At 45.6% G+C, this 23,980-nt stretch overlaps 5 protein-coding genes across 5 annotated transcripts; 1 reads left to right on the forward strand and 4 right to left on the reverse strand.

The window, feature by feature from the left end:
• Positions 1-2,333: 2,333 nt before the first annotated feature.
• F4812DRAFT_45637 (uncharacterized protein) lies at positions 2,334-6,540 on the reverse strand. Its single transcript, XM_047936977.1, has 2 exons — positions 5,943-6,540; positions 2,334-5,857 (listed from the first exon to the last, which is right to left on the reverse strand). The coding sequence occupies exons 1-2, from the start codon at positions 6,182-6,184 to the stop codon at positions 2,590-2,592; spliced, it is 3,510 nt and encodes a 1,169-aa protein (XP_047789327.1). The 5' UTR covers positions 6,185-6,540; the 3' UTR covers positions 2,334-2,589.
• A 4,373-nt stretch (positions 6,541-10,913) lies between these two features.
• On the reverse strand, positions 10,914-14,395 carry F4812DRAFT_430783 (Pep3/Vps18/deep orange family-domain-containing protein). Its single transcript, XM_047934386.1, has 3 exons — positions 13,969-14,395; positions 11,308-13,903; positions 10,914-11,232 (listed from the first exon to the last, which is right to left on the reverse strand). The coding sequence occupies exons 1-3, from the start codon at positions 14,186-14,188 to the stop codon at positions 11,148-11,150; spliced, it is 2,901 nt and encodes a 966-aa protein (XP_047789328.1). The 5' UTR covers positions 14,189-14,395; the 3' UTR covers positions 10,914-11,147.
• An 835-nt stretch (positions 14,396-15,230) lies between these two features.
• F4812DRAFT_45744 (S-adenosyl-L-methionine-dependent methyltransferase) lies at positions 15,231-16,555 on the reverse strand. Its single transcript, XM_047937169.1, has one exon. The coding sequence runs from the start codon at positions 16,425-16,427 to the stop codon at positions 15,318-15,320; it is 1,110 nt and encodes a 369-aa protein (XP_047789329.1). The 5' UTR covers positions 16,428-16,555; the 3' UTR covers positions 15,231-15,317.
• A 1,848-nt stretch (positions 16,556-18,403) lies between these two features.
• On the reverse strand, positions 18,404-20,282 carry F4812DRAFT_45757 (NAD(P)-binding protein). The gene is made up of 4 exons (XM_047937189.1): positions 20,095-20,282; positions 19,889-20,030; positions 19,300-19,835; positions 18,404-19,243 (listed from the first exon to the last, which is right to left on the reverse strand). The coding sequence occupies exons 1-4, from the start codon at positions 20,135-20,137 to the stop codon at positions 18,717-18,719; spliced, it is 1,248 nt and encodes a 415-aa protein (XP_047789330.1). The 5' UTR covers positions 20,138-20,282; the 3' UTR covers positions 18,404-18,716.
• Positions 20,283-21,401: 1,119 nt separating this feature from the next.
• Positions 21,402-23,404, forward strand: F4812DRAFT_430791 (TPT-domain-containing protein). The gene is made up of 4 exons (XM_047934387.1): positions 21,402-22,094; positions 22,152-22,781; positions 22,829-23,019; positions 23,075-23,404. The coding sequence occupies exons 1-4, from the start codon at positions 21,813-21,815 to the stop codon at positions 23,112-23,114; spliced, it is 1,143 nt and encodes a 380-aa protein (XP_047789331.1). The 5' UTR covers positions 21,402-21,812; the 3' UTR covers positions 23,115-23,404.
• The last annotated feature ends 576 nt before the right edge of the window (positions 23,405-23,980 follow it).

Consider the following 23,980-nt stretch of genomic DNA (forward strand, 5'->3'; position numbering starts at 1 on the left):
TTTCTGTTTCCTTTTCTATTTGCCCGATCGGTTCTCTCTCAACAACGACTTTTTTTTCTAATCTTCTCCTTTTCTCGGAGATGTCGAAGAAGAATAAGAAGAGAAACCCCGAAAAAATCAAAGGGGAAAAGGAAATCTGGCCAGAGCAAGCAAGAGGAAGCCCGAAAAAAAACCCCTAGCCCATGCGAGTGGACAGGCGGGATTGCGGATCGGCGTTTATGTGTGAGGTGAAGTGAGGGGAGGGGAAACTGGATCAATCATCAATTGCACTTGTTCGAGAGCTAGCTAGCTTTTACCTAGTACTATAGTTGCTTGTTAGTATACTAGGTTGTAGGAAACGCAGAATTTTTTCTTTCTCCCCCATAGTTTTTGAGGGCTTTGGTTGTGACTAGCTAATAATATTTCTTTTTCCTTTCCTTTCCTTCCTGACTTTTAAAGAGGTGGCTGGTCTATCCAGTCTACCTACCTATCTATCTACTTGACACGTACGTATATAACTGCTACTAAGGAGAGCGAAGGTAAGAAAGGTAAAGCCAGCCAGCTAGCTACTGGTGTAAAAATGAATGTGGCTGGATAACTGCTCAACTAAGAGAGGACGAAGAGGAGAAGGAGGAAAAAAAATATTCACCCGGATCTCCACCGAGTTCCGCAATCCCGAGTCCCGGCGGGCTGGGCCATGACATACCTACCTACCTCCTACCTACCTAACTGTAGCCTAAAAAGTAATACCTACCTCTTACCTTACTTTAGGTACGCGCAGTACAATACGCACGTAGTACCACGTAAAAGGTGGCTGGTAGTAGGTTAGGCGTTAGTTTGCCCGAGCCATTGGATCCTCGCCCTACATATGAAATCGATCAGCCCAGATTAAGGGGGGAGGGGGGAGATCAATAAGGCGGCCACGTCAGCGGGGGGGCGCGTTTTGTATGGTACACTAGATAGATAAATATATAGGTACCTACATAACCTATCTAAACCTAACTTAAGGAGGTAGATGATACAAATGCGTCGACTTCGCCTATCCCCTAACTATCCAAAACGAACAAACGAACCAATGGGTATGGTGAAACAGGTATAATGGTATGGTATCAATTACATTACAGTCCAGTCCAGTCCACGTGCCAGATATTCCTTCACCCACCCACCCATCCATCCATCTATATATCCATATATCAGGTACCTACGACGACATACGTGCCTACGCACGTAACCTCGTGGGGTGTAGAGCACCAGGTAGTTTCCTCTTCTTCTTCGTCTCCCTCCATCAAACTTTGTATTGGTCTGTAAATAGACATGCTACAAGATAGGAAGATGCGAGTAAGGCAAGGCAAGTATAATTCAGCATGCAAAGTATTTCATTCATAGCTACCTAGCTTAAGCTAGTTAAGTCCGAGCCCTCCCCCCAAAAAGCGTCGCCGCCGATGATGCAATAGTGTATAGTGTCTCGGCAGTTTCGTATATAGGGTTAGGAGGGAAGGAAGGTGGATTAGGTACTGTTGATCATAACCTAGGTACACGGGCGAGATACAAGCAATCATAGAAACTACGTAAAAAACACTCAAGAGAATGTAAAGAAAGAAAAATAATACTAAAAGAGGAAAAGAGGCTGTCTGTCGTCTTGCAAGTCTATCGTATAGTACCATCGGTGCCCGCAAGACGATACCGAACGCCGGTCGTACGAAAATATGCTAGGATCGTCGTTCTAGATAGAATGCCTAATTACATAGTCGGAGCGGTAAGTTGGAGTTGAGCAGGAATCATCTCTCACCGCTATTCACGACTCTAGCGTCACGAAATAAAACTAAAAAGAGAACCCGGAACGGGGAACGTGAATTGAAAAATAAAATCATTCGTCTCTTAAGAATATTTTTTCCTATCCATCTATTCGGCTTAGTGATGCTAGATCCCTCTGGCCACTTAGGAGTTGGTGTCTCTCCCTTGCTTTGGATGGGGGTCGTCACAGAAGCCGAAGCAAAAGCCAATTGCGAGCAAGTCTTCCATTGTAACAGGAGAGCCTTTGGAGGCAGAGATCCAATTTCTCCGCACACATTTCTTGTTTCGTGCCACATCAGCTTCATCAACCCTGGTTGCTTTTCTCTATATCGCCTGCTGATGATAGAATCGCGTCAAAAGTTCAATAAATCCGGTTGAACTTTATCTGACCCGCGCGGAGCAACTGATTTTGTACACATGATAAACGTGGTCCGAGTACCCCTTTCGTCCACCAACACTCACCGCAATCTGAAAACATGGCCGCGAGGTGAAGCCCGTCTTAAGATTTGTTCGGGGGGTCGACGTTAACAAAGGTAACCGTAGAGATCCAAATACTGCCAGTGTGGTTTCCAGCCCTCCACAGCGTACCAGACCATGCTGCTAGCTGGGTCTCCCTGGATTGCCCACAACCGCTTTGCCACAAACTTCAGAATATAAATCAAACATGTCGAGCCTACCAACACCCTTATCTGTACAGTCATGCAATTCGGAATAGTAAAACGCACGAGGACGTATATAAGTCATCCAATCTCGTGCGAGACAGTCAAGATGACCTCGGAGATCACCTCTGAAGTCATCTGTCAGCATCATCGGAAATTACGGTCGAGGTGACCTCTTCCGTTGAGGGGGTTGACCTACGCGTCCGCGCCTGGCGCTGACTGGTTGTTCTTGCATGTAGGGCATAGCATTCCCGTAGCCGTAACCTCCCATGCCCATTCCCATTCCGAAACCAGGGGGGGCGAACCCGGCGGAAGCCCCGGGCGGTTGGATAGGACTACCGTTGGCTGTGTTCTGCCCACGGTACTGATCCATCGACGGATTGGCGTTGTTATACCCCCCGAAGCCTGCTTGCACAGGTTGGAAGTAATTGTTCATAGGCGGCGTTCCGCGCGGGAGCATATTTTGCTGGTATTGCAATTGCTGCACACTTACCGGCTGTGCCATCGATCCACCAGTTGCATTATACATAGGGCCCTGGGGTCCATATGATGGGAACGCAGACATTCCAGGCTCCACGTTGTCACTCCTCGGTACCGGGAAACCACCCATATCAAAATTTGAGTTATTACTGGTAGGATTGAGCGGGTTCAGATACTGGTTGCCGTATTGAGAATTTTGCTGCACGGCAGCGTTGTTAGCTTGAGCCTGGCGGGATGCGGGTCGTTGCCGTTCGTTCGACGGGTTGTTACCCGCAGAATGATCGCGGGATCCGCCTCCTCCGCCTCCACTGCGAGTGGATAGACCAACCTCATCCATCAAGCGCTTATAACCTTGGTTAGGCTGTGCCTTGATGCGAACGAGGACGCTTTTCACGTTCTCCACCACTTGGCCCCTTATGCTCTCATCGAAGAACGGCGTAGTGAGAACTTTGAAGATCAAAGTAGCACCGCATGAGTGGTCGCTTAAAATTGCCTCCAAAATCTGGTCCTTCGGTGTAAAAAACAAAGCCTTTAGGATAAGATCTCTCGCATCCGGTTCCCCCTTCTGATTAATGACCTTTAAAACGGTAAGATATGCAACTTTATGTGTGCAGAGGTGCACAAGGTAGGGAACAAGCTGCGGGGCTAGAACGCTACGTCGCTGGGTGTATGTACAAGTATCCAAGAGCCAGGTCAGTAGAAGGGCACCGTTTGCGTTGGTCGCCAACTGTACGCTGTGAAGGGCAATAGCTGCTGCAAGCATCCTCTGCTGGTCCTTAGTAGCATAATGACTCTCAAGACAAGCTCGCATAGCTCGGGCACCGTATCGACCTTGAGCAATATCCCACATCTTACTGAGCATGGTCTCGAAGATGAAATCATTGAACGGAGCACCGAACTTGAGACAGCCTTGCAAGACATAATTACCATATTGATCTAGGAACAATGGAACAGTGTACGCTCGTAGGTGTTGAACAATCAGAGTCATCTGGTGTGGCGTCTTGCAAACATCAATAATCTTCTGCGCTGCCCAGGTACCGTTCTTGTGAACGCCGATTTCCGCCAGATGTGGAGCAATTTTAGCTAGCATGAGATCTCGGATGTTGTCCGAGCAGTGCTCGAATAACTTTTGAACCACGGTATTGCCCAGGTAGTCTGAGGACAACTCTGCAATCTCAGGGAGCATCTCAGTGGCAGTGTGTTCTATGTCACCCTGAGACAAACTTTGATTATCGATACGCTTTCGAATGTCCCTTAGCTTTGGCGCATCATGAACCCTTGTATGCGTGGGCTCTCGAATCGGAGGGATTTCGTCGATAAACGCATTGTACTGGATAGCTTGCTGAAGACTATGGGAGATACGATACGCGTCTTCGTCTGTGGCGTCGAGGGCCTTGGCTAATTGAATTATATCAGATGTCATTTCGTGCAGAGGTCGGATTACAGGCGCTGCATTTGCTGCGTTTGCCGCATTATCAGCCGTGGCAGCAACGGCACCAGAAGCAGTTCCGTCTTGATTCTTCGCAAAGGGATCAGGACTAGGGCTCGGGAATACTCCGTCATGACCAGGAGTGTTCGACGCAGAAGGCGGTTTGGCAAAATTAATTCGAATTGGGCCAGCACCAGGGAAGATTTCTTTCCCGTTCATGGTAGCCTTCGCCGAGATAGCACTGTCCACTCTCTCGAAATTGACGAAGCCGCAATTCTTGTGCGTCAGAACCCTTGCGGACAAAATTGGACCATACGACTTGAACATTTCGGTAAGGGTCGATGTCGTCGTCGAGGTTGGGATGCTGCCAAGCCAAAGTGCACTCGTAGGACCCTCGAGACCAGCTTCTTCTGCTGTAAGAAGGCCATTGTTCCGGCTATTTGATCTTCCTAGATTCATCGCTGCTACAGCTGTGGGTAGATCATCGTATTCCTTTTCTTCTGGCAACCGAATCTCAGCAGCAGTCATCGAGCTATCAAGGCGGGAGGGAGTAGGGTAATAGTTTCGCATCAATCTTGAGCCTGCTCCCTGTAAATCCAAAACACCGGCCGTGCGGGCACGAGGTCGAGTAGCCGATGCCTGGGACGCAAAAGCTTGGAGACCTTGGACTGCCAGATTGTGGTTGTGAATAGCAGCATTGGTAGCAGCCAGTTGGTCCTGAAGATGCGCAGCATATTGGTTTTCCAGTACCAAGCTGTCCTCATCATAGACATCTTCTTCTTCGTCCGCATACTTATCCTTATTGTTGACTGAGTAAGAACGGAATCGGTTGGCTTGCTTAGTGAAATCAGCAAGACCAGGTAGATAAGGCGTGGCCAACTGAGCACGGGCTGGCTGGGGAGTCTCGGCAAGACCTAGATAGTCAAGAGTCCTCATATGGACGTCATTGTCTCCGGGCCCCTCCTTAGAAAACGCGGACTGAGCAGGTGAACTTGGTCCATTAGATCCAATGCTTGCTATGCTCGCGAGAGTATTTCCTCTCTCGCGTCCACTACTCGGGTTCCATGTGCTGAAAACCGACGGGCCGAATGGCGAGCTACTGCCAGGGCCGTGGGTGGCAAAAGGGCTGCGTTGCGGCATAGAACCAGCCCGAAGCCTTGACAAGAGATTGGAGGATCGACCAGAGTCGGGAGTATCGTTCAAGCTAGGCGATGGGGACTTGAAGGGACTTTGAGATGGCGTAGGTCGAGTGGATTGAGAAGAAATTGACGGGATATTGAGGAGACCATTTCCTATTCCACCAGCAGGAAATCGAGATGGAACGGTACCTGCTCGGGCGCGGCGCGTCGAGGGCAACCCATCGGACGTAGATAGTTGGGCAAAGTCCGGGAATCCGTCGGTTGGTGACTCGGGAATATTCTCTCGTAAAGGCGTCGAGTTACCACTGGTCGGCGGGCCACCCCAAGGATTATTGGACAAGCCAGTAACTCCCTCTTGAGCTTGGATTTCTCTCGCTCTATATTTGGATAGTTAGACGCATCACGATTAAAAAAAAATTGTCGAGGGCACGCTGGTGCGTCTAAGATAGCAATATAACTTACCGCTTGGAGAAAAGTCTACTTGAACCGGCAACCTCGTGCGAAGGAGAACCAGCCCCAGAACGCGTGGTACCTGCCATCTTGCCGGATGGGTTTAAGACGCCAGACATGCCGAATGGAGACCTAACGGTAGATGAACTCGATGGGTCGATGGGAGGTATGTTGGTGGTTGGTGATGTAGAGCGACCGTTGGCAGTCTTTGGGGGATAGCCAATGGTCAAATGTTCAGATCTAGCAGTTGACATTATCGATTATTTCATCCGACCCTCATCAGGAGGAGCAATAGTAATGGCTCTCCACGGATGATAGTTAAGGGCAAATTTGCTTCGTGTGGTAAATAGGTAGCGAGGTCAAACAAGTTCGTAATGACGCAGCGTCAGGTCCGTGGGCAACTTTTTTTTGGTAGTTTTCGTCCTATAGTAATTTGACGATTATAGCGACGGGGTGTTTAATCAGCCACACCAGATTGATTGATCGCTAGGCGTGCTCAGTAGATTAGAGTGTCGCACACGAGGCCGTAGGAGAAAATGTAGGCTTAATGAATGAGAAAAATATCGAAGGTAATAATCCCACAAGTTTCTCTTTTGCTTTCCGGTACCTAGGGGTTTATTACAAGGAAGGCAAGCGACCGGGCTAGGCCAAAACTGTGTCGACTGGATAAAAACTGCTGAAATAATAGGGTCTGAAGGAAGAAAAATACAAGGAGTGTCGTAGTCTTCCGAGGACAATGTCCAATTCGAATTAGGAGTGTAATAAGGATTCTGACGGAGGACAATTATTTTTTTCGATTAACCTTCCCTGTAATTTTTTTCTTTTCTTTTCTTCTTTTTCTCTGTCTTTCCTGGCGAAAACCCCTGTTGAAGAAGAATTGGTGGGAGGGAAGAGAAAAAAAAATGAAGGGCTTGTCGAGACGGAAAACAAGTGACCAAACGGATCAGGATCAATATACAGGCTCCATTAAAGATCTACGTATGATCTAGAGGCGGGGGGATATGAAGGAGGACTTGAGCCTGGAGAAGGGCATAAAAAAAAAGGAAGAGGAAGAAGGTTGGAGACTATGATTCTCAGGAGGTTCAAAGAAGACGAACGGGATGTGGATGGGTGTGCGCAAGGTTGAGGTGCAGCAGGGAATGGGTGGAAGGTACTATGGATTTTAGTGGGGTCCATGCCCTCTAAGCCCGGTTTGGATTACGAGTACCTTATGTACCTAGGTAGGTACCTTAGGTTAGGTACGTATACCTACCTATCCTATCCTATCATTTATCAAAGAATTCCATTCTACGGCGGGAGGGACCTAGGGAGGTAGGTACCTAGGCCGCATGCAAGCTCTTCTTTCCCACTCCAACAAATATTTATATAACTTCCATCTACATACCTAGGTAGTATACATAGTAAGGTAACCAGATAAAAATAATTTCATTGATAAGTGCATGGGAATCCGCAGACATAACAGACCAAGGCAACAGCATAGTATAGCATGGCCTCTCGCCTCTTCCACAAAATCAATCTCACAATCTATATTCATATATCGCTTCCTTGGTTAAACCCCGACGAATTGATTGAGTTGCTTCATCAGGCGCTTCCACCTGTCCCCTTCTCAGAGTTTTTCTCGGGACAGGGGTATTCAGAGGCATGATTGGAGAAGAATAAAACTTATGGGGAATTTAATAGCTACCTAAGGTAGGTAGGGACCTCTCCGTTGAATAGTTGGCAACCGATTTGGCAGTTTATCAACCAAGAAGAATACTGGGCTGGCGGGCTGGCGGGCTGGCTGATTAAACACTCTGACAACTCTCCGGACACTGAGCACGTTGGGAAAGGCACGGTAGTGCCGTTTGCTTACGAAGTCGACGAAAATGACGACATCTTACCCATAACTGCTATATCAAGCTATCGTGTCGGATCCCGTCTAAGGAGAACAAGACTCTGGATCCCATACTCGGTTGTACCTAGCCACGGGTCCTACGGGTCCTACGGGTTCTCCCCACATTACGTTTATCAAATTCCTTAAATGCTTAAGCTATCCTACCCTAGGTAGCCATGTTGGCATTGTATAGAAGCAACCCGGAGTGTCCCTGAACCCTCGGCACACAATCACGCGAAACGTGCCACGAGCACATAAGTCTTATATTACATCTGGAATCGTAGCATGCCCTCCGGAGACGACAGGTTTTTCTCTTCAGTATTGTAGTTAGGGCTCGAAGTGGTTAACTCAAACAGACGAGCTATTCAGATCTGCTTAGGGGTAGCTGGTCAGTGGCTACCTAACATGGATGCTCAAAGGCGTCAAGTAGATGAAGGGGGCCACCCTTTAAATCTGAGCCTCTTTAAAGATGCAACAGACAACCGCAAACCACAATTGAGGCGTTCTCTGCCCATACATTTCCACATTCCCACCGTTGGACTATATAATGCATCATACATACATACAAGTACGTAAGTACTCCAGGAAACGTGATATCTGACACTGCTACCTACTTCGAACCCGATCCTTGTCAGAGTTTATTCGATAAGCAACATCAAAGTCAATGCAGACAGAATTCTACCACGAGGCAGATTGGCATTGGGTTGGCAGGACTAAAACTTTCTTTACGAAACTATCGGAAGCTAATTTCGAGTTCAGAACTGATATCTTGACAAATAAATTACGCTAATATCTCGTGGCATTGTACAATAGGAAAAACACGTCAAAAAAGCTATTCAACGCTGGCAAATGCGCGACTGAATAGGTAGACCAGCGAGTTCAGCAAGCCAAGCCAAATCAAATAATGATGTAATTGTGGCTTATTTGGCTGTATTTAAAGGCTTGATTTAGAGTTAAATTTTGGAAAAATAAGCTCCGAACGCTTTAATTAGCTAGAATTTCTTTAGGAATTTTAATTAATTAAAAATATAAAGCGTAAATATTTACTTATTTAGCTTTTTTATTACACTTTAATTTAATTTATATATATATATTTTAAATATTTTTACTTTTATTTATATATATATATATATATATTTTTATTATTTTTTATTTAACGTTTTAATATTACGAATTAATAGTTAAAAAAATCACGTTTAAATTTAAAATAAAGTTTTAATATCTTTTAATATAAATAAATTTCGTATTAATAAATATATATATAAAATAAAAAATAAATAATAATAAATTTTAAATTATATAAAAAATAAAATTTAACTTATTACATTTATTTAAATATTTATTAAATATTTTAAAATTTTCATTTAACTTAGTTAAATACTTAAAAAAAATAAGATTTTAATAAATTAAATCTTAGTTTAGCTTGCTGGACTTGCTGAGGTAAATTAGCCTTTTCCGTGGTTCTCCACAAAGTGGTATGTTTCTTGTGCTCCCAAAGCATCTTAAAACGCCTTTTAATAGAAGAGGACATGTTTATGGCCGCCATGCCGTCTTGTGGCTCGTGAGCCAGAATGTCTCTCACTACCTAGGTACCGCCTTAAGATGTGCAGCTATCATTTTACGCCGGGGGTCTTTCAACTGGGAGCCGAAGCACCAATCACAAAGTTGGACGGTGTAGGAAAGGGGATCTGCTTGAAAATCTGAAACGTCGCTCCAAGTTGCCCTTCCTCGCCCTCCAATCCAACTTGAATCCTCACGACGCTCAATTGGCCCAACGGTAAGCCACCCTGCAACTCAACAACCCGATATGATATCGCATTGGATGGAAGAGACAAACCTTGGCTTGGTGACTTATGTCCTTCCACGTAAACTGTACTACCGCCCCCCCCCCCCCCCTTTTTTTTTTCTTATTAAATTTCCCCTTTTTATTCTTTTTACTATCTGGCTTTTCTATATAGCCTTTTCCAGCCCCTTTGGGTTACGTTAGGTAGGTACGTATACATATTAGGGCTACAATAACGGTTCTAAGTGCGTATGTTGATTAACGTCACCACAACCTCTTCGCCAAATTTAACATTTTCCATATACCTTAGGTAGACTTCTATAATGTCCTAGCCTTGTTGTAGAATCGAGGCGTTTCATACCTATCTAAGAAACACGGTTTTTCTTTTTCTTTTCAAGACGCAGCTTAAAACATTCCCATTCACCGGCTTGAGTTGCCCTTGCGGCTGGCTATTCATACGCGCACAGACTGGTTGATCCCCGATACATATCAGCGGATCTCAAGTCTATAATTAACTTTAAAGCCTTGTCAGCCAGCACTAAGACCTAGTAAATTCATGCGTTCCTTGAATCTCTCAACTCTATGTAGGCGGTTTCATCTCCGTCTAGGTATTCCCTGCCCATTGAGCTACGCCTCGCTTAAGCAGCGGCACTGTAATAGCGCTTGCTATCTAATTCTAGTCCAGCTAGTTATGTACCCAGACTTTTCCATGGATCGACGCTGCATAATACCAGAGGTCTCTCTGAACCCTTTTTTTTCTTTTTTTTTTTGCCCTCTCAGTCCTAATTCTGTTTCGGGCCAACGCACGTCCTATAAACCGAACCTCCTGTTGCTTGGTCCTTGCGTCTAAAAAAAACGCACGGGGGAAAGGCACCGAGCGACGGACAACTGTACCGATTTGAGAAAGTCTATGGATCTGATTTACATACGTACATGATGTCGAAATGCTTACACGGCCGATAAACAGCTGCTTAATGGCGTCAAGAAAGAAGACGTGTCACATTTTTGCCTCATCTTTTCCCACAATAAACTTCCTAATCGAGAACCCATACATGTAGGTAAGTAGGTCCTTTACGGAATACCCGCCCGAAAGGTAGCGGGTTTTGACCGGAAATCGCGAAATATGTTAAGTTACCTAGACCCTTGTGTAGACCCTTTGTTAGGTTATAATCGCCGTTTTTTTCCTCTTATAAAACAACTCCTTTCCTAAACTGTATACGGTATATATGGTGCCGGAATACGAATATGTGTAAGCCCCGGTGCTAGTTAAAAATATCTAGTTAACTAATAGTTGAATCGATTCAAGTTTAGGTACTGGACATCCACGTAGGTAATTTACGATATCGACAAAATATCATTATCAAGACAAAAAAACAAAAATTGAGGTTATATAAACTGGGTATCAATTTCTCTAACGTGCTATCGGATCTTTCGGGACAACAAGGAGGACACAATCCTATTTGATATACAACACCGCCACGGCGCCACTAGCAAACATATCACAAGAAGTATCATTAGGCTTATGAGTAATGAGTTAACGAGTAACGATCCCCAATCCATATTACAGAGCCCACTCGGTCTTATCGTCGTCCACCGTAATAAAGGGCTCGTCAATGCGTTTGATAGCGTAGTCGCTACACAGGATACTAAGTAACACGGCTCGTTAGCTTTTCACGGTTCCGTTCTGGTGGAAGTGGAGAGGCGAGATATTGTCGACTTACCATGCTGAAGCCACTAAGGCGTCTAGTTCCGCGACCATGGCGTCCTTCCTAGCGCCGCTGACGAGACCTTTGCTAATCTGTACCTGGCATTCTTTGATGCGTCTGCTCTTGCTAACACCCGCCTGCTCTAGCACCTTTCTCCCGAGGCAGTCGGAATGGAAGGCATGCTGGCACGGGAAGACGAAAAACTGCCTGCTAAGTAGTGGTAAGGTACATACGTAGCACTTCTCTCCTGGCTCGACGATGGCGTAGCGGTGATCGAGTCCGGCAATGTCGATCTTGATATTGGCAGCGGTTTGAGAGCTCTCGTCCATCTCCTTCTTCAGGCTGTCGATATTGCGCGAATAATCCTCTAACGCGTCGCATATTTCATCCTTGAAGTCATCTATGACGACAAAGTCAGGGAAAAAGGGAATTAAGTCCTCAATCTTAAGGAGGTCGCAGCGTTTTAGAAATTCAATAGCCGTCTTTATGCCGTTGGACTGTGAGATGACCTTGCGAGCTACTGCAAGCCACAGCTTCTTTCGAAGAGCAGGATTGGACATAGGCCTGTCTGCTATTATAGAAGCGTACTCTATTTCGTTGTGTGATAATGCGAGGTCCACAGCTTGGACGTATTGTCCCATATTCGTGTAAATATGTACACACGAGAGGGTGCGCTTGTGCTGGATACACAGCCGAAGGGCAAAATCTGGATCGAAGTGAGGTTCTTCGCCTTGCGATTCGAGATACGCCAGGAGTCCCGATTCATCTTTGGACGCATGTGACGCGTAGATGGAGACAAGGGTGTTATGAACAGCCGCATCAGTAGAATGAAGCTGGTTGATAACGAACTGTAGATACCGGATAGCTTGGTTCTGGAGGAGTGTTCCCTTGAAACTCCTGTTGTAGTCGAGGAGCGCTGGAATGATTTTGCGCGGTTCAAGTTTAGGATGCCGCATCATGATCTCGACGAGCTCGTGTCCAACTTGTGTCATTAATACGCTGCTATACCGGTAGAAGACTTCTGGGTCTGTTTGCTTCTTGAGCACGTTCAGAGCCTCCGTCCATCGCTCCCTCTGTACCCAATATGATAGAACATAGTTATAGTCGTTTACCGCATCGGCAAAAAATAGAAGCTCATCTTCTCTAGCATGGCTACTAATGACATCGTACGTTGTCTTGCGGTCGAGGTCGAATTTATGCCTGCTGACAAAATCTTGGAACTCGCTTCGAACTGCGTTGAGTTGGTGCCGTGACTCCTTTGCGTTTCTACCAGTTGACTCGGCTTCAACAGTAATGGAATCCTCCAGAGAATTCAGTTTTGCCATGAAAATCTCGACCAGCCACGTCGCTATCATCATTCTCTGCATCGTGGAGGACTTTTTATATGTCGTTAATTTTGTGATAAGGTATTTCCGTAAAGCATCATTTTGATCATGATCAATAAAGATAAGCGCAACGTCTTCGAACGGTTTGCTACTTTTCCCATATACACCAGCAGCCTCGACGAATAGCCCTTTCTCAACGAGGTAGTCACCAGACGCGATTGAAGCAGCATCTTTTTGCGCAGGATTATGAGCATATTGCATAGCCATATCGAACTGTTGTCGTTGTAGCATAATTCGCCATATGTCACGATCCTCATCTCTGACAACGATCTCGAATATCTCCTGCGCGGTAAACAGCCAGAATGTGTTTTTCTGCTGGTCGATATATAGACCTAAGGCTTTCTGTCCCTGGTCTAAGATTAGTTGATCGAATACAACCGACCCTGTTAATCGGTTTACTGCTACGATACGACCGCCGATCAAGCCAATGATATGCCATTGAGTTAACGCGATGGCATCAATAGAGTCTGCCGGGGTCTTTTTCCGTCCCGACGTCTCTGTCGAGACAACTTGCGACCTTGATAGGAGTTTCGATTCGGCAAATACCTTGTTCCCAAGGTCATTGTTGATTGGGGCCGTTAGAAGTTTCCCATGATAAACACCGTGTGAAGAAAGCCACGCAAAGGCTCGGTCTGGGACGGTATCCTCATAAATCTGAGAATTGGGGGGATCTGGTGAGATAGCAAGCATCGAAGGAGCGGTAGTCGAGCCTCGTGAAATTTCATGTATAATAGGCTGCTCGGAGTCGAATAATCTGGTATAGGTCGAGCCGCTCCCGTCATGACTACTTCGACCAACCTTTCCCACAAGATGAAGTATGCGGCTCTGCGTAGTTATAACCACCCTTCTCACATCGACCTTCCCGCCCATGTTATCAACCCAGAGTCCCGTAATTGGTCCATCGGGGTATTTGTGTAGCACTTTTATGTATTTCTCCTCTTTCCGGTAAAATTCCGTTGACGTTTCAATAAATGTTTCGTATACATTTCCATCCGAGGCCCCTATTAGGATTTCTCTTGTGGTGGCGGTGGGCAGAGAGGGGTTCCAAGCAACTGACTCGACAGAGACTCCCCGCAACCTGCTCAGAGGCCGCGGCTGGCGTGACTGGGTATGCAAGTAATAATTCTCGCCGAGAGATGTACATATGAGAAGATGAGATGCGGTGGGATCGAGGAACATGCGCCGTATAATGCCTACTTCGGAAACTCGTCTGGGAAGGTCGATGTCTACGAATAGCTTCCGTCAGTGATGCTGTAATGGATGGACCTCGAAGAGGAAAAGCCGTACTCACCATCTATATCTTCCGGGCGGTTTAAATCTATGCGCAAGATGCGCCCGTTTGACAAAGCTAGGACAAGCACATTATTGGCAACCTGGGCAGCGACGAAGTCGGCGGCGATGGAGAATTGAAGTTGTACGGGTTCGACGTCGAAGATAGGTAGGCTCTCGACAGTAAGGTCGTGCACGCCGTTGGCGGCAACAAAGCCGTTTGTTGCTTCTTCTAGCGACATCTGGAGATCTATTCTGGCATGTTGAATCGGTAGAGTCGCGACAGGCCGCAGTGCTGCCTGTTGGTTGTCGTTATATGGAGGTTAGGCAGTGATATAAGTTTAAAGCTCATTGGAGTTATTGGAGTTGTTGGAGTCGATGGGGTTGATGGGGAGCTCAGCACCTGAACAAGGTTAGGTATTGTACATGCCCTTGTTTATCAGGTACCTCCTACACAGTAGGTACCTACCACCCTAATAGATGTTGTACAACAAAGAGGCCCAGAGCTTATCCAAATTTATGCAAGTACCCAAGTATATATAGTGCAGCAATGATGTAACTTTGAAGGCAGCTGAACATTTATTAGACAAACCTCGGCCATACAACAACAAGGTAACCTCATGAAGCACCTCAAAATTGACAACATCACATCTAAATTTTTGACTCAATTTTAATTCAGTATTTCTTTCGTAAGGCTCACTCAACAGTACGTATCACCTAAACTAAATAGCAAAAATGGATTATGATGTTCGGTTTCAAATTATCTAACTTGGTAGATGATTATCTTAAAGAGCATGTCGCTCATTCAAACAAATCGGTAGATATATACAGAGCCTCATGTCGACCTTGGTCTACCTCTCTTTTTTTATAACCCCAAAATTTCAAATATCCTCTCAATATCCTATGCACAAAATAACACGAGCTTTAAGCTGAAAAAGTCACCTCGCCTATAATCTTTCCGTTACTCCCCCCCAAAAAAGTCGGAGTTTAATGTATGTATCTATGTCGAATTTAGGTATTTTCATCCGTTGACGCACGGATTATGCAAATATTTACCGATGGAATGGTCCTTGGGTCCTCGGAATTTATTCGATCTATACTCGATGTGGTATGTTCGTCCAGTCCCACCGATCTATTGTCGGGACCTGACCTGTTTGCGAAACTCGTCGTGGCGTCAACCATCGTTATCTTTCTAGGATTCCCGTACGCTAGCGTTGCTTTTTGCGCGGAACGGTCTAGATGATCATGCTTGGTGGGTTTCCCCTGAGCGATCACCCCTTGATCTGACCGCTTCAAATTAAATATTATGCCAGCGGTGCCGTCATGTCTGCTCTATCTTAATATTGCCTCAGTTGTTCGAGAGTTCTGGTTCTAACCCGAACAAAGCGATTTGCTATTCGCAACGCTTGTCGGGCCGCGAGATGGGAAGGAGCAAAAACCGCTTCCTCCGTCCGTGAATCCATCTGCCAGATTACTTTCATCCGCATCGGTATCGTCCAGCATATCTATGTACTTCTCCTGAATCACGGGAATAGGTTCGCGGGACGGTAATCTGGACCACCGGTTGTATGGGCTTGGTTTCCTCCCCTTCAATACCCTGACCTTAGCAACGAACCCCTTTGCTCTTTGAGAGTTAAGTGCCATGGCCATCATCTCTTCGCCGATCTGCTCGCAAGCTAAACGGACTTGCTCAGGCTCCCACCCTTTATACTTTGTCAGGAGCCGTAGCAATATCGATTCGCATCCATTTAGCATGGCTAGAAGCCAAAACTTTCCGGTAGAGCCGTCTTCGGTCCTAAGAGGGATGGCGTGCTCAGTAAGTTGGACATCAACATAACCCGCATTAACCAAAAACCTAGGTTCCAGATGGGCGATCCCACGTTGCCTTCCATGCATCACAGCGGCCTCATTAACGTCGCGCAATGCCTTATGTACTAAAGACTCGGGCTCGAAGAATGAGCGAAGATTGCTCATCCCTCGATGATCATCGAAATCCAGCACTTCGATCCATCCTCCCGGCTTGATGCAGTGGAAAGCAGATCGGTAAATATGATGCCAATCGGAGAACGATCCTTGTAAGTCTCTTATATGTATTAAGTCATAGTGATTCGGTGGCCGTTCCCACTCCAGCTCGGCATCGTCGATTTCCCAGAAGATATTTTGCGGAACTCGGCGTTCAAAAATATTGGAGATGTCAGTACCAGTTACTTCACAGTCGGGATACAGTTCAGCCATATCTATAGCCCATTCGCCGACGGCAGTGCCGATATCCAGGATATGAGTCGGCGCTTCGAGAGGGACGCTCGTTAATTCGCCGTCGAATGTTTTCAGATAAACCTGATTCATTAGCTGCAGTCGAACTTGTTCGTCGTCGTCGTTAGGCATGTAATATGAGCCGCAATATCGTCGTCCATTCTCCATTACGTAGTTGAGATCCAGTTCGTTTATTGATCGTGTCGAGTTTCTACATGGAATTAGCATTATTCATTACACACGACTTTCGATCTTGATGAGAGCTTACACGGTCCCCTCTTCTACACTTCCGTCGCTCTCAATGGAATGCTCCACCCGATACACCACCGCACGGCCTCCCGGGTGATGGCTAGGCGAATAGATGGAAGCAGCATCGAACTGACTTGCCCTCGTCTCATCGGTTGCTTCAAACACATGCCCGGTCGGTTCTGCAACACTCATCGTCCACGCACTTAAGCCATCGCTTGTAACATCTTCGGTGGAGATGTCGTCGTCCAGCTCCGGCACTGGAATCTCGGAGCTAATTACGCTACAGCCTGTTTCGGTACTAGGGGGACCGATAGACGAACTGGCGGCACTAGTCCCATACGACGGCATGGTTGTTGCTGGTTGTATACGCGATGCCTTGACCTGTCCTATCTTGTCGCTCGTCCCTCTTCCTTTTCATCACAGTCGCACTAGTTGGTTTTTAGCTGCTGGTGAGGCATTTGGTCGTACAATTCCTAAAAAAAAACTCTTGATGAAATATTTCACGGCCTACCGACGTCTCCGTAAACTGTGCCGCCTAGCGGTAGATGCGTAAGCGAAGGAGCACCTCTGTCTGACGCCGCACCTAACAAACCGTTCTCAATAGTGTCTAACCAGTGAGGAGTTCGATATGGATCCGGTGCCGGATACATTGGCAAAGCAAACACTGACCACGAAACTGCGCGTAAACTAGTTTACAATGGTCATTTCAATTTGCCTTCGAACACAGGTAGGGAGAAGAAAAAAAAGACGGTTAACACTAGGTAAGGCTTAGGCTTAGACGGCGTGACGAGATAGATGATGGAACCCAGACCCGTACTACATACGATACAAGTTGGAGAAAATGGGCCACGAGAGAGCGGAGGAACAGTCATAGGCAAGTTATGTTAACGATTGGCTACCAACCTGATCACCACCCAGACAACTGCAGAGTAAGAGAAAGACAGTTGGGGGGCAACTCCTTCGATCCAATGAGCGGTCTGCTTTCATTACTGTAACGTGGAGTCGTCGACAAGGGAATGAACCACATGGTCATGGCCACCCATGCCAGTGGGATCCCACCCCTATTTCTATGTATAAACGTATATTCGAACATGCACACGTTATGTTAGAGGTACCTAATGCTAGTATGTATGTACGTACGTATTTGTCCGTATGCATTGGTATTCTGTATGCAGCCCTTCGCCGTGGGGTGTGGTGTGTGGTGTGGACAACTACTACAACGCTGAGAATACGGCGGTGCTGGCTGGTTCAGGAAGAGAACGGTCGGTGCCTATTGGCTGATTATCATTTCTTTACCGTTTTTTTTGGTTTGTTTTTGGCTAGGCCCCAAGGGTCTGCGGTTCTGTTTGATTGGACCCGAACGGATGGGCAAGCCCGTCCGCCGCGACCCTGTGAGCAACCCTGTTGTAACCCTCGCCGGATGGACAGGCGTTCATCATGAGAGGAACAACGCTTTGATAGTAGTTTATGTATATTTCCTTCAGCTCTCAATGGCTACCTAAACTTGGGAATATGTAGGTATCTATATTATATGCGTGTCTTCCTCGTCTTATTTTATCCCTTCCTATACCTGGTAAGCGGCAGAAACATTGGTGCATAAAATGCATGCCTTTCGGTCGACGTTTCGGTTTTCTACGGTTCATGGATCCTTATTGGATTAACATAACATGTCGTCTCCAGTTTGACAGGCCGGTCAATTGAAAATCCTCGCCTTGGAAAATTCTTAATCGAACCATGGAATCCCGGCCTGCAGCCCGTGATATGCTGGAATCGATTTCCGGTTTAGTTGTGCATGGCTAGACGAGGTATTACACTATATAATGCCTGAAATGCCGGATAAGTAGTCCCGAATAGGGGAACTTGCAGAAAACGACAATACATAACATTTCCATACATGGATATTAACAGGCAGGTAGAAGCGCGATTAGCAGATATTTAACCAACACCCTAACACTCGCATCTGGGTAACATCATAGTAGCTTATAGCGGTAGGTTTGCTGTGAGTTCATTATAAACTTCCATCGTCTAATAGCTTTATCAAATACTTGACGAAATAATCCCTTTAAGTAACCAGCAATGGCAATATTCTTGTCGCTTATATCTTCTTCGGTCTAAGACGCCACATAAAACGACGCCCTCTAAAATCCTAAAACCATACGATTCGTTGCCCGGATTTACCATAACTCCCAAACCACGTATTTTCTGTCGTACCGGAAACGTATGGAGGTCATCATTCCAATCCGGAAGTGGGTCTCGGCTCCATTACCATTATCCAGGTGACTTTCGTTTCTTTGGTAACTGAGGCTCATCGCATATCTCCTCTTTATCGGACATCACTTCGGCTTCCACGACGATCGGGAAAGGGCTGAGGACTTTGCTAATGTCACCCCACCATTCTTCGCCGAAACGCTTATACCAGTCAACGGTGATCTTCAACCCGTCAGCGAAGGACGTCTTCTGATCCCAACCGAGACGTCGAAGTTTAGTAGCATCGATGGCGTATCGATGATCGTTAAACGGCCTGTCGTGCGTATATTTGACCCACTTGTTGAAGTCCTCTTGGCTCTCGTAGGGAATATCCATCTCTTTCAACACCATTCTACATAGTTGGATGTTAGATATCTCATCATGTGATCCTACATTATAGACCTGGCCGAGAGTGCCCTTATGTAAGATTGTATCAAATGCATCAGCCGCATCGCCAGCATATAAATATCTTCGGGTAGGACTCCCATCTCCATGGAGCACTGTGGGCCTCTGCCGGTTCAACAAGCAGATGAATTTGGGAATTATTTCTGTTTGGTGGTTAGTCAGGTGCGTGTCCTCCATGTTGTCTAGAAATGACTCTTACTTTCGGGGAATTGATGCGGCCCATAGACGTTATTGCTTCTGACAATAATGACTGGGAGCTTGAAACTCTTCATGTAAGAATGAACAAGCATTTCGGCGGCAGCTTTGCTCGCGGCATAAGGATTAGTCGGGGACAGAATACTTCCCTCCATCAAGTCATCGTCGTCGTCTTTTACCTCTCCGTATACTTCATCGGTAGACACGTGGATAAATCGCTTAATTCCAATCTTCTTCGCACTCTCCAACATAACGTGAGTGCCATACACGTTCGTATGAGTAAACCCATATGAGTTCCCGAAACTCAAGTCGACATGTGACTGAGCTGCGAAATGGAATATGGTGTCGATGTTGAAGCGCTCCATACAATCGAGCACTTCTGAAGGGTTGGTGATGTCTCCATGGTAGAAAGTAAAATTTCGCTTATCATTGAGCATGCGGGTATTGTTCAAAGATGAGCAATAATCCAATTTGTCGAAGGACACGATATGGTAGGCCTCAGGGTAGGTCAAGGTGAGATGACGAACGAGCCAACAAGCTCTTCGGTCATTTGTTAGCTGCGATGTGGAACCTTGAGGCTCTCAAAGACTTACATGAAACCGGCACCGCCAGTGATCATAATATTCTTAACATCCGGTAGGGTATCAAACTTTGTGGATCCAGTCAAGATAGGAGCCTGCTTCCAAATGCCATAATCCTCGAAGAACCTAGGCTTCGTGGTTTTACTATTAGGAGCTAAATATACAATATGGTAAGCTGTCTCGGCCAGTATCGGCGACGTCATGGGCAAAGCACTTACACTGCACCCCATTGGTGGTGCCATTTAGATGTAGCGTGGCCATAGCGTGCAGAATAAGAACCCAGAAATTCGCCGGTGGACCAGTCCAAGACTCGAAAATGTGTAGGGTAAATGTACGAAAATCCTTTAGGATCTTGTAGTAATAAAAGAAGAAGTCGAAAGTGCAATACGATCTGGATAATTGGGAGAAATGCGTGGAACAAGGTCCGTTCTTTTCTTTGCCTGGCACAAGCAGGATTCTAGGGTGGACAGATATCCGATATCCAGATGCAGATCTTTTGTACAGCCGGTTGTAGGTTGCAAGTCGATGCAGTCCGAGTTTGTATGAAGACTTCAATGTTCGCTAAATACCTTGATAATAGGTACTCGGCGCAAAGGCACAATAGCCGGCTTATGTCTGGAGCCTCGTAAAAGATAACGACAGGAAATCACGAGCAAATCTCGTAAAGTATAGGCAAATTTACATATTGAAAATGAATCGATCAGAGTGAAACGAATGGCAGCGCGTTCTCTTAAACAATTAAGATAATTTAATAAGGAACTATCGATCGGCAGCGATCGACCATGAGGTTTAAAAGCAGGTACACACGCAACTTGTAGCATGGAGACCCACATTCATGCAGCTGGAGCCCGCCAGACCACGACGTAGGTACAGGTACCTAAGTACCTAATCTACATTGAAGCAGCACGTCAACATCAATACTGCTATAAGTTACCTTATTAGACTTTATATCCTCTTTAGCTCACATTATGGCCCTATACCGGACTTAGAAGTACATATTATGTGCCTTGTGCACGAGTGTGATATTCATAGCTCTTTCCTTTATTTTAAGAGTTTCGTTAGAACAAGGAACTTACAATATCGTCGTCCTATGGATAGAACTACCTAACATCGGGGAAATCACCTAGGTATATTCTATGAAACAGCAGGAACAGGTATATTTCCTTCAAATCAATACCTACCTAGGTACCTAGTCGAAATTGTATAAAGCGGGAGGTACACCAGGTACCTATTATACAATGAAGCTATTCGTATATGCTTACTCGGAATATAGAAGTACATACTGCATGGATAAATATGTATCACAATTGGTATCAGTGACCTGATACCATATTTGTTTAGATAGGTGAATTCTGCTTTCCATTCTCAATTGGTACAGATATATACGAAGGTGCATTTAAGTTGATACGATGAAATATGTACATGTCGGTTGCAGCGTCCCTTGTCAGCAGTTCCAACTTCCAGGTGTAATTCAAGTCCATTTATTAATAAGATGCCAATCCTGCATCTCACTATCCTGCAATTCAAACAAGTCGGCTGCCCGGCACCCCTTGTAACATAGAGCTTACCTGCCACTGTAAGGTACAATACCTGGCATTACAGGTACCTAAGGTTAGGTCTTCCCCGTACGTGTGTTAGGCACGTAAAGTTTAGTAGTCTCCACGTTCCGTTCCCGCCTAGCGATCGGCTAAAATAGGTAGCAGCCAGTGTGACCAAACCACAAACTGTTCCAATTGAGTTTGGTCTCATCTTCATCCTGGAATCTGTCCATTATCATCACCAGAAACGGTCATCTCACATTTCAAAACTCTGGTATAACCTCTCACTTTCTTTTAATACCGAGCTCACTAGCTTCCCTCATCCACATGATTAGATCTACCAACCGTGGGCGACGGGAAGCTGGGCAGATCCCGACACATGTCGAGCAGCGCAAGACATGGCATATTTGAGTGGTTACCCTACACGACCCTCGTCTACTGCTTCGTCATCCACAATAAATCCAAATCAGAATGAGAGGCTCAGCAGTTTCGACGGCATTGACGATGATTATAAGTCTCGGCAAATTGCTGTAGGCGAAGGCAATGTTGGGGGCGTCGAGGAACGCGATGGACTACTAGAGAAGGGAACTGGCTACCAAATTACCCAGACTCCCCCAGAAAGTCGTTTTGGCTGGGCCATTTTCTGGATAGTAGTAAACACTTTAGCGACGATAGGAATTGTATGAATTCCTCTTATTCCTATCTTACCGGTGTATCTAACTTCTATATCTTGCTAGGTTTTCACAAACAAGGCCATCTTCTCAGACCCTTCTTTGAAGCTCGCGCAGTTATCATTTGCTGCTTTCCACTTCTTTATGACGTGGTTGCTTCTTTTCACATTGTCGCGACCTCGCTTCGCGTACTTCACTTCTCGTCGTATTGCTCTGCGAGATATTATCCCCCTTTCTGTCGCCATGTCACTGAACGTTATCCTCCCAAATTTATCGTTAGCCTTTTCTTCCGTTACTTTCTATCAGGTCGCGCGCATTCTACTTACTCCAACTGTTGCAACTATGGATCTTCTTTTATATAGATCCATGTTACCTCGAAATGCTATTCTAGCTCTTATCCCTGCTTGCTTAGGTGTTGGTATGGTTTCTTATTATGACTCGCTCCCGACGAATGGCGCCAATGTCAAGAGCACGTCAAGTTTGGGCGTTGTATTCGCATTCAGTGGCATATTCGCCTCGTCGCTATATACCGTATGGATCAAAAGCTATCAGCGGAAGCTGAAAGTGTCGAGCATGCAACTGCTCTTCAACCAGGCGCCGGTTTCAGCATTCCTCCTACTTTATGTCATCCCTTTCGTGGATACGTTCCCCACATGGACGGAAGTCCCGAAAGCTCGGTGGCTCATGATATTAACGGTAAGATGAAGAGAACTGCATTAGCAAGCTTGTAGCTAATATAATAGTCTGGCGTTTTTGCCGCTTTGATCAATCTATCTCAATTTTTCATTATCGGACAAACAGGACCAGTTTCAAGCACTGTTGTAGGACACCTAAAGACATGTCTCATAGTGGCATTGGGCTGGGCTACATCTGGTAGGTCCGTTGGCGACAAATCAATCATAGGCGTATTCATTGCGATAGGAGGTATTGTCACGTAGGTTGACGAATCTTTTCTAAACATGAGTTACGATTTGCTAAATAAAGCTTAGGTATTCAATTGTGATGCTACGGCAGGCAACTCGCGGATGAAGGGTAGCACGGTACGAATAGGGGTTATTGTTCCGTTGGAGAATTGGGGAAATAGAATAGCAGCTCTAGTGGGCTAGTAGAGGCTCATGTAAGAGGTATATTATTAGATCACATGGTTCTTGGCTTTGTGGTGATATAAAGAAGGGTTTTACAATTGGCACGGCGTTATTTGTTAGTATTTCTCCCATATTTTACATCCATATACTCCAAGGCTTTAAAACCAATGATTTATTCTGATATCTTCGATGAGCCCGGTGGGAGGCTAAATAAGGACAAATTCTAGAGTACGGATTTTAAGATGTAACTACAAGACTATCTTGTCCGTTCATGTCCACGGAATTAAGTGTCACGTAGAATTGGTCAAATTGGTGGGGTAAGAAGTCAGGTACTGACTGACTATACTATGTAACTTGGCAGCCATAATTAAGGCGATGACATAATTCAGCTCGCCCCGCGGCCCTGGATATTGGTACGACCTTCCAATGTCTGAAATTTCTTTCTTTCATTTTCCAGCTCTCTTTTTGCCTTTTAACTTAGACCAAACTGATATGTTCTTTTTCAGTTTAATATCTGAAAGAGTTACGCAAGGATTCACTTCATTTTAAGCTGAGATAGCATGGCCTCTACGAATCGTATGCTCATGCATGGTCGTTCTCAGTGCGTTCCTGGTATCACACTGCTTCCAAGTATTTACAAAATGATAGGCCGTAATAGATGAAAATTACCAGCTGAATATTCAAAGGCTTCAATATCAATATCATTAAAATATAGGCGAAACCTCCTTTAATGGCCTTTTCTGGACTAGGTACCTACGTGAAATCAATTCAATTAACGGAGGGTAGTACTATGTACATAGTAGGCAAGTT

Source organism: Daldinia caldariorum (assembly GCF_022478825.1).
Source record: "Daldinia caldariorum strain CBS 122874 unplaced genomic scaffold F4812scaffold_10, whole genome shotgun sequence".
Classification (NCBI taxonomy): Eukaryota; Fungi; Ascomycota; class Sordariomycetes; order Xylariales; family Hypoxylaceae; genus Daldinia; species Daldinia caldariorum.

Excerpts from the sequence above, each read along its gene's own strand:
- F4812DRAFT_45637 (XM_047936977.1), bottom strand. The coding sequence starts at position 6,184 with ATGTCAACTGCTAGATCTGAACATTTGACCATTGGCTATCCCCCAAAG. Across the intron at positions 5,858-5,942 it reads AGTAGACTTTTCTCCAAGCG|AGCGAGAGAAATCCAAGCTC; the intron begins GTAAGTTATATT and ends ATCCAAATATAG.
- F4812DRAFT_430783 (XM_047934386.1), bottom strand. The coding sequence starts at position 14,188 with ATGTCGCTAGAAGAAGCAACAAACGGCTTTGTTGCCGCCAACGGCGTG. Across the intron at positions 13,904-13,968 it reads CCGCCCGGAAGATATAGATG|ACATCGACCTTCCCAGACGA; the intron begins GTGAGTACGGCT and ends AGCTATTCGTAG. Across the intron at positions 11,233-11,307 it reads GCCTTAGTGGCTTCAGCATG|TATCCTGTGTAGCGACTACG; the intron begins GTAAGTCGACAA and ends CGTGTTACTTAG.
- F4812DRAFT_45744 (XM_047937169.1), bottom strand. The coding sequence starts at position 16,427 with ATGCTAATTCCATGTAGAAACTCGACACGATCAATAAACGAACTGGAT.
- F4812DRAFT_45757 (XM_047937189.1), bottom strand. The coding sequence starts at position 20,137 with ATGGCCACGCTACATCTAAATGGCACCACCAATGGGGTGCAGT. Across the intron at positions 19,836-19,888 it reads ACTGGCGGTGCCGGTTTCAT|AGCTTGTTGGCTCGTTCGTC; the intron begins GTAAGTCTTTGA and ends AAATGACCGAAG. Across the intron at positions 19,244-19,299 it reads GCCGCATCAATTCCCCGAAA|AAATAATTCCCAAATTCATC; the intron begins GTAAGAGTCATT and ends ACCACCAAACAG.
- F4812DRAFT_430791 (XM_047934387.1), top strand. The coding sequence starts at position 21,813 with ATGGCATATTTGAGTGGTTACCCTACACGACCCTCGTCTACTGCTTCG. Across the intron at positions 22,782-22,828 it reads GGTGGCTCATGATATTAACG|TCTGGCGTTTTTGCCGCTTT; the intron begins GTAAGATGAAGA and ends CTAATATAATAG. Across the intron at positions 23,020-23,074 it reads GCGATAGGAGGTATTGTCAC|GTATTCAATTGTGATGCTAC; the intron begins GTAGGTTGACGA and ends AATAAAGCTTAG.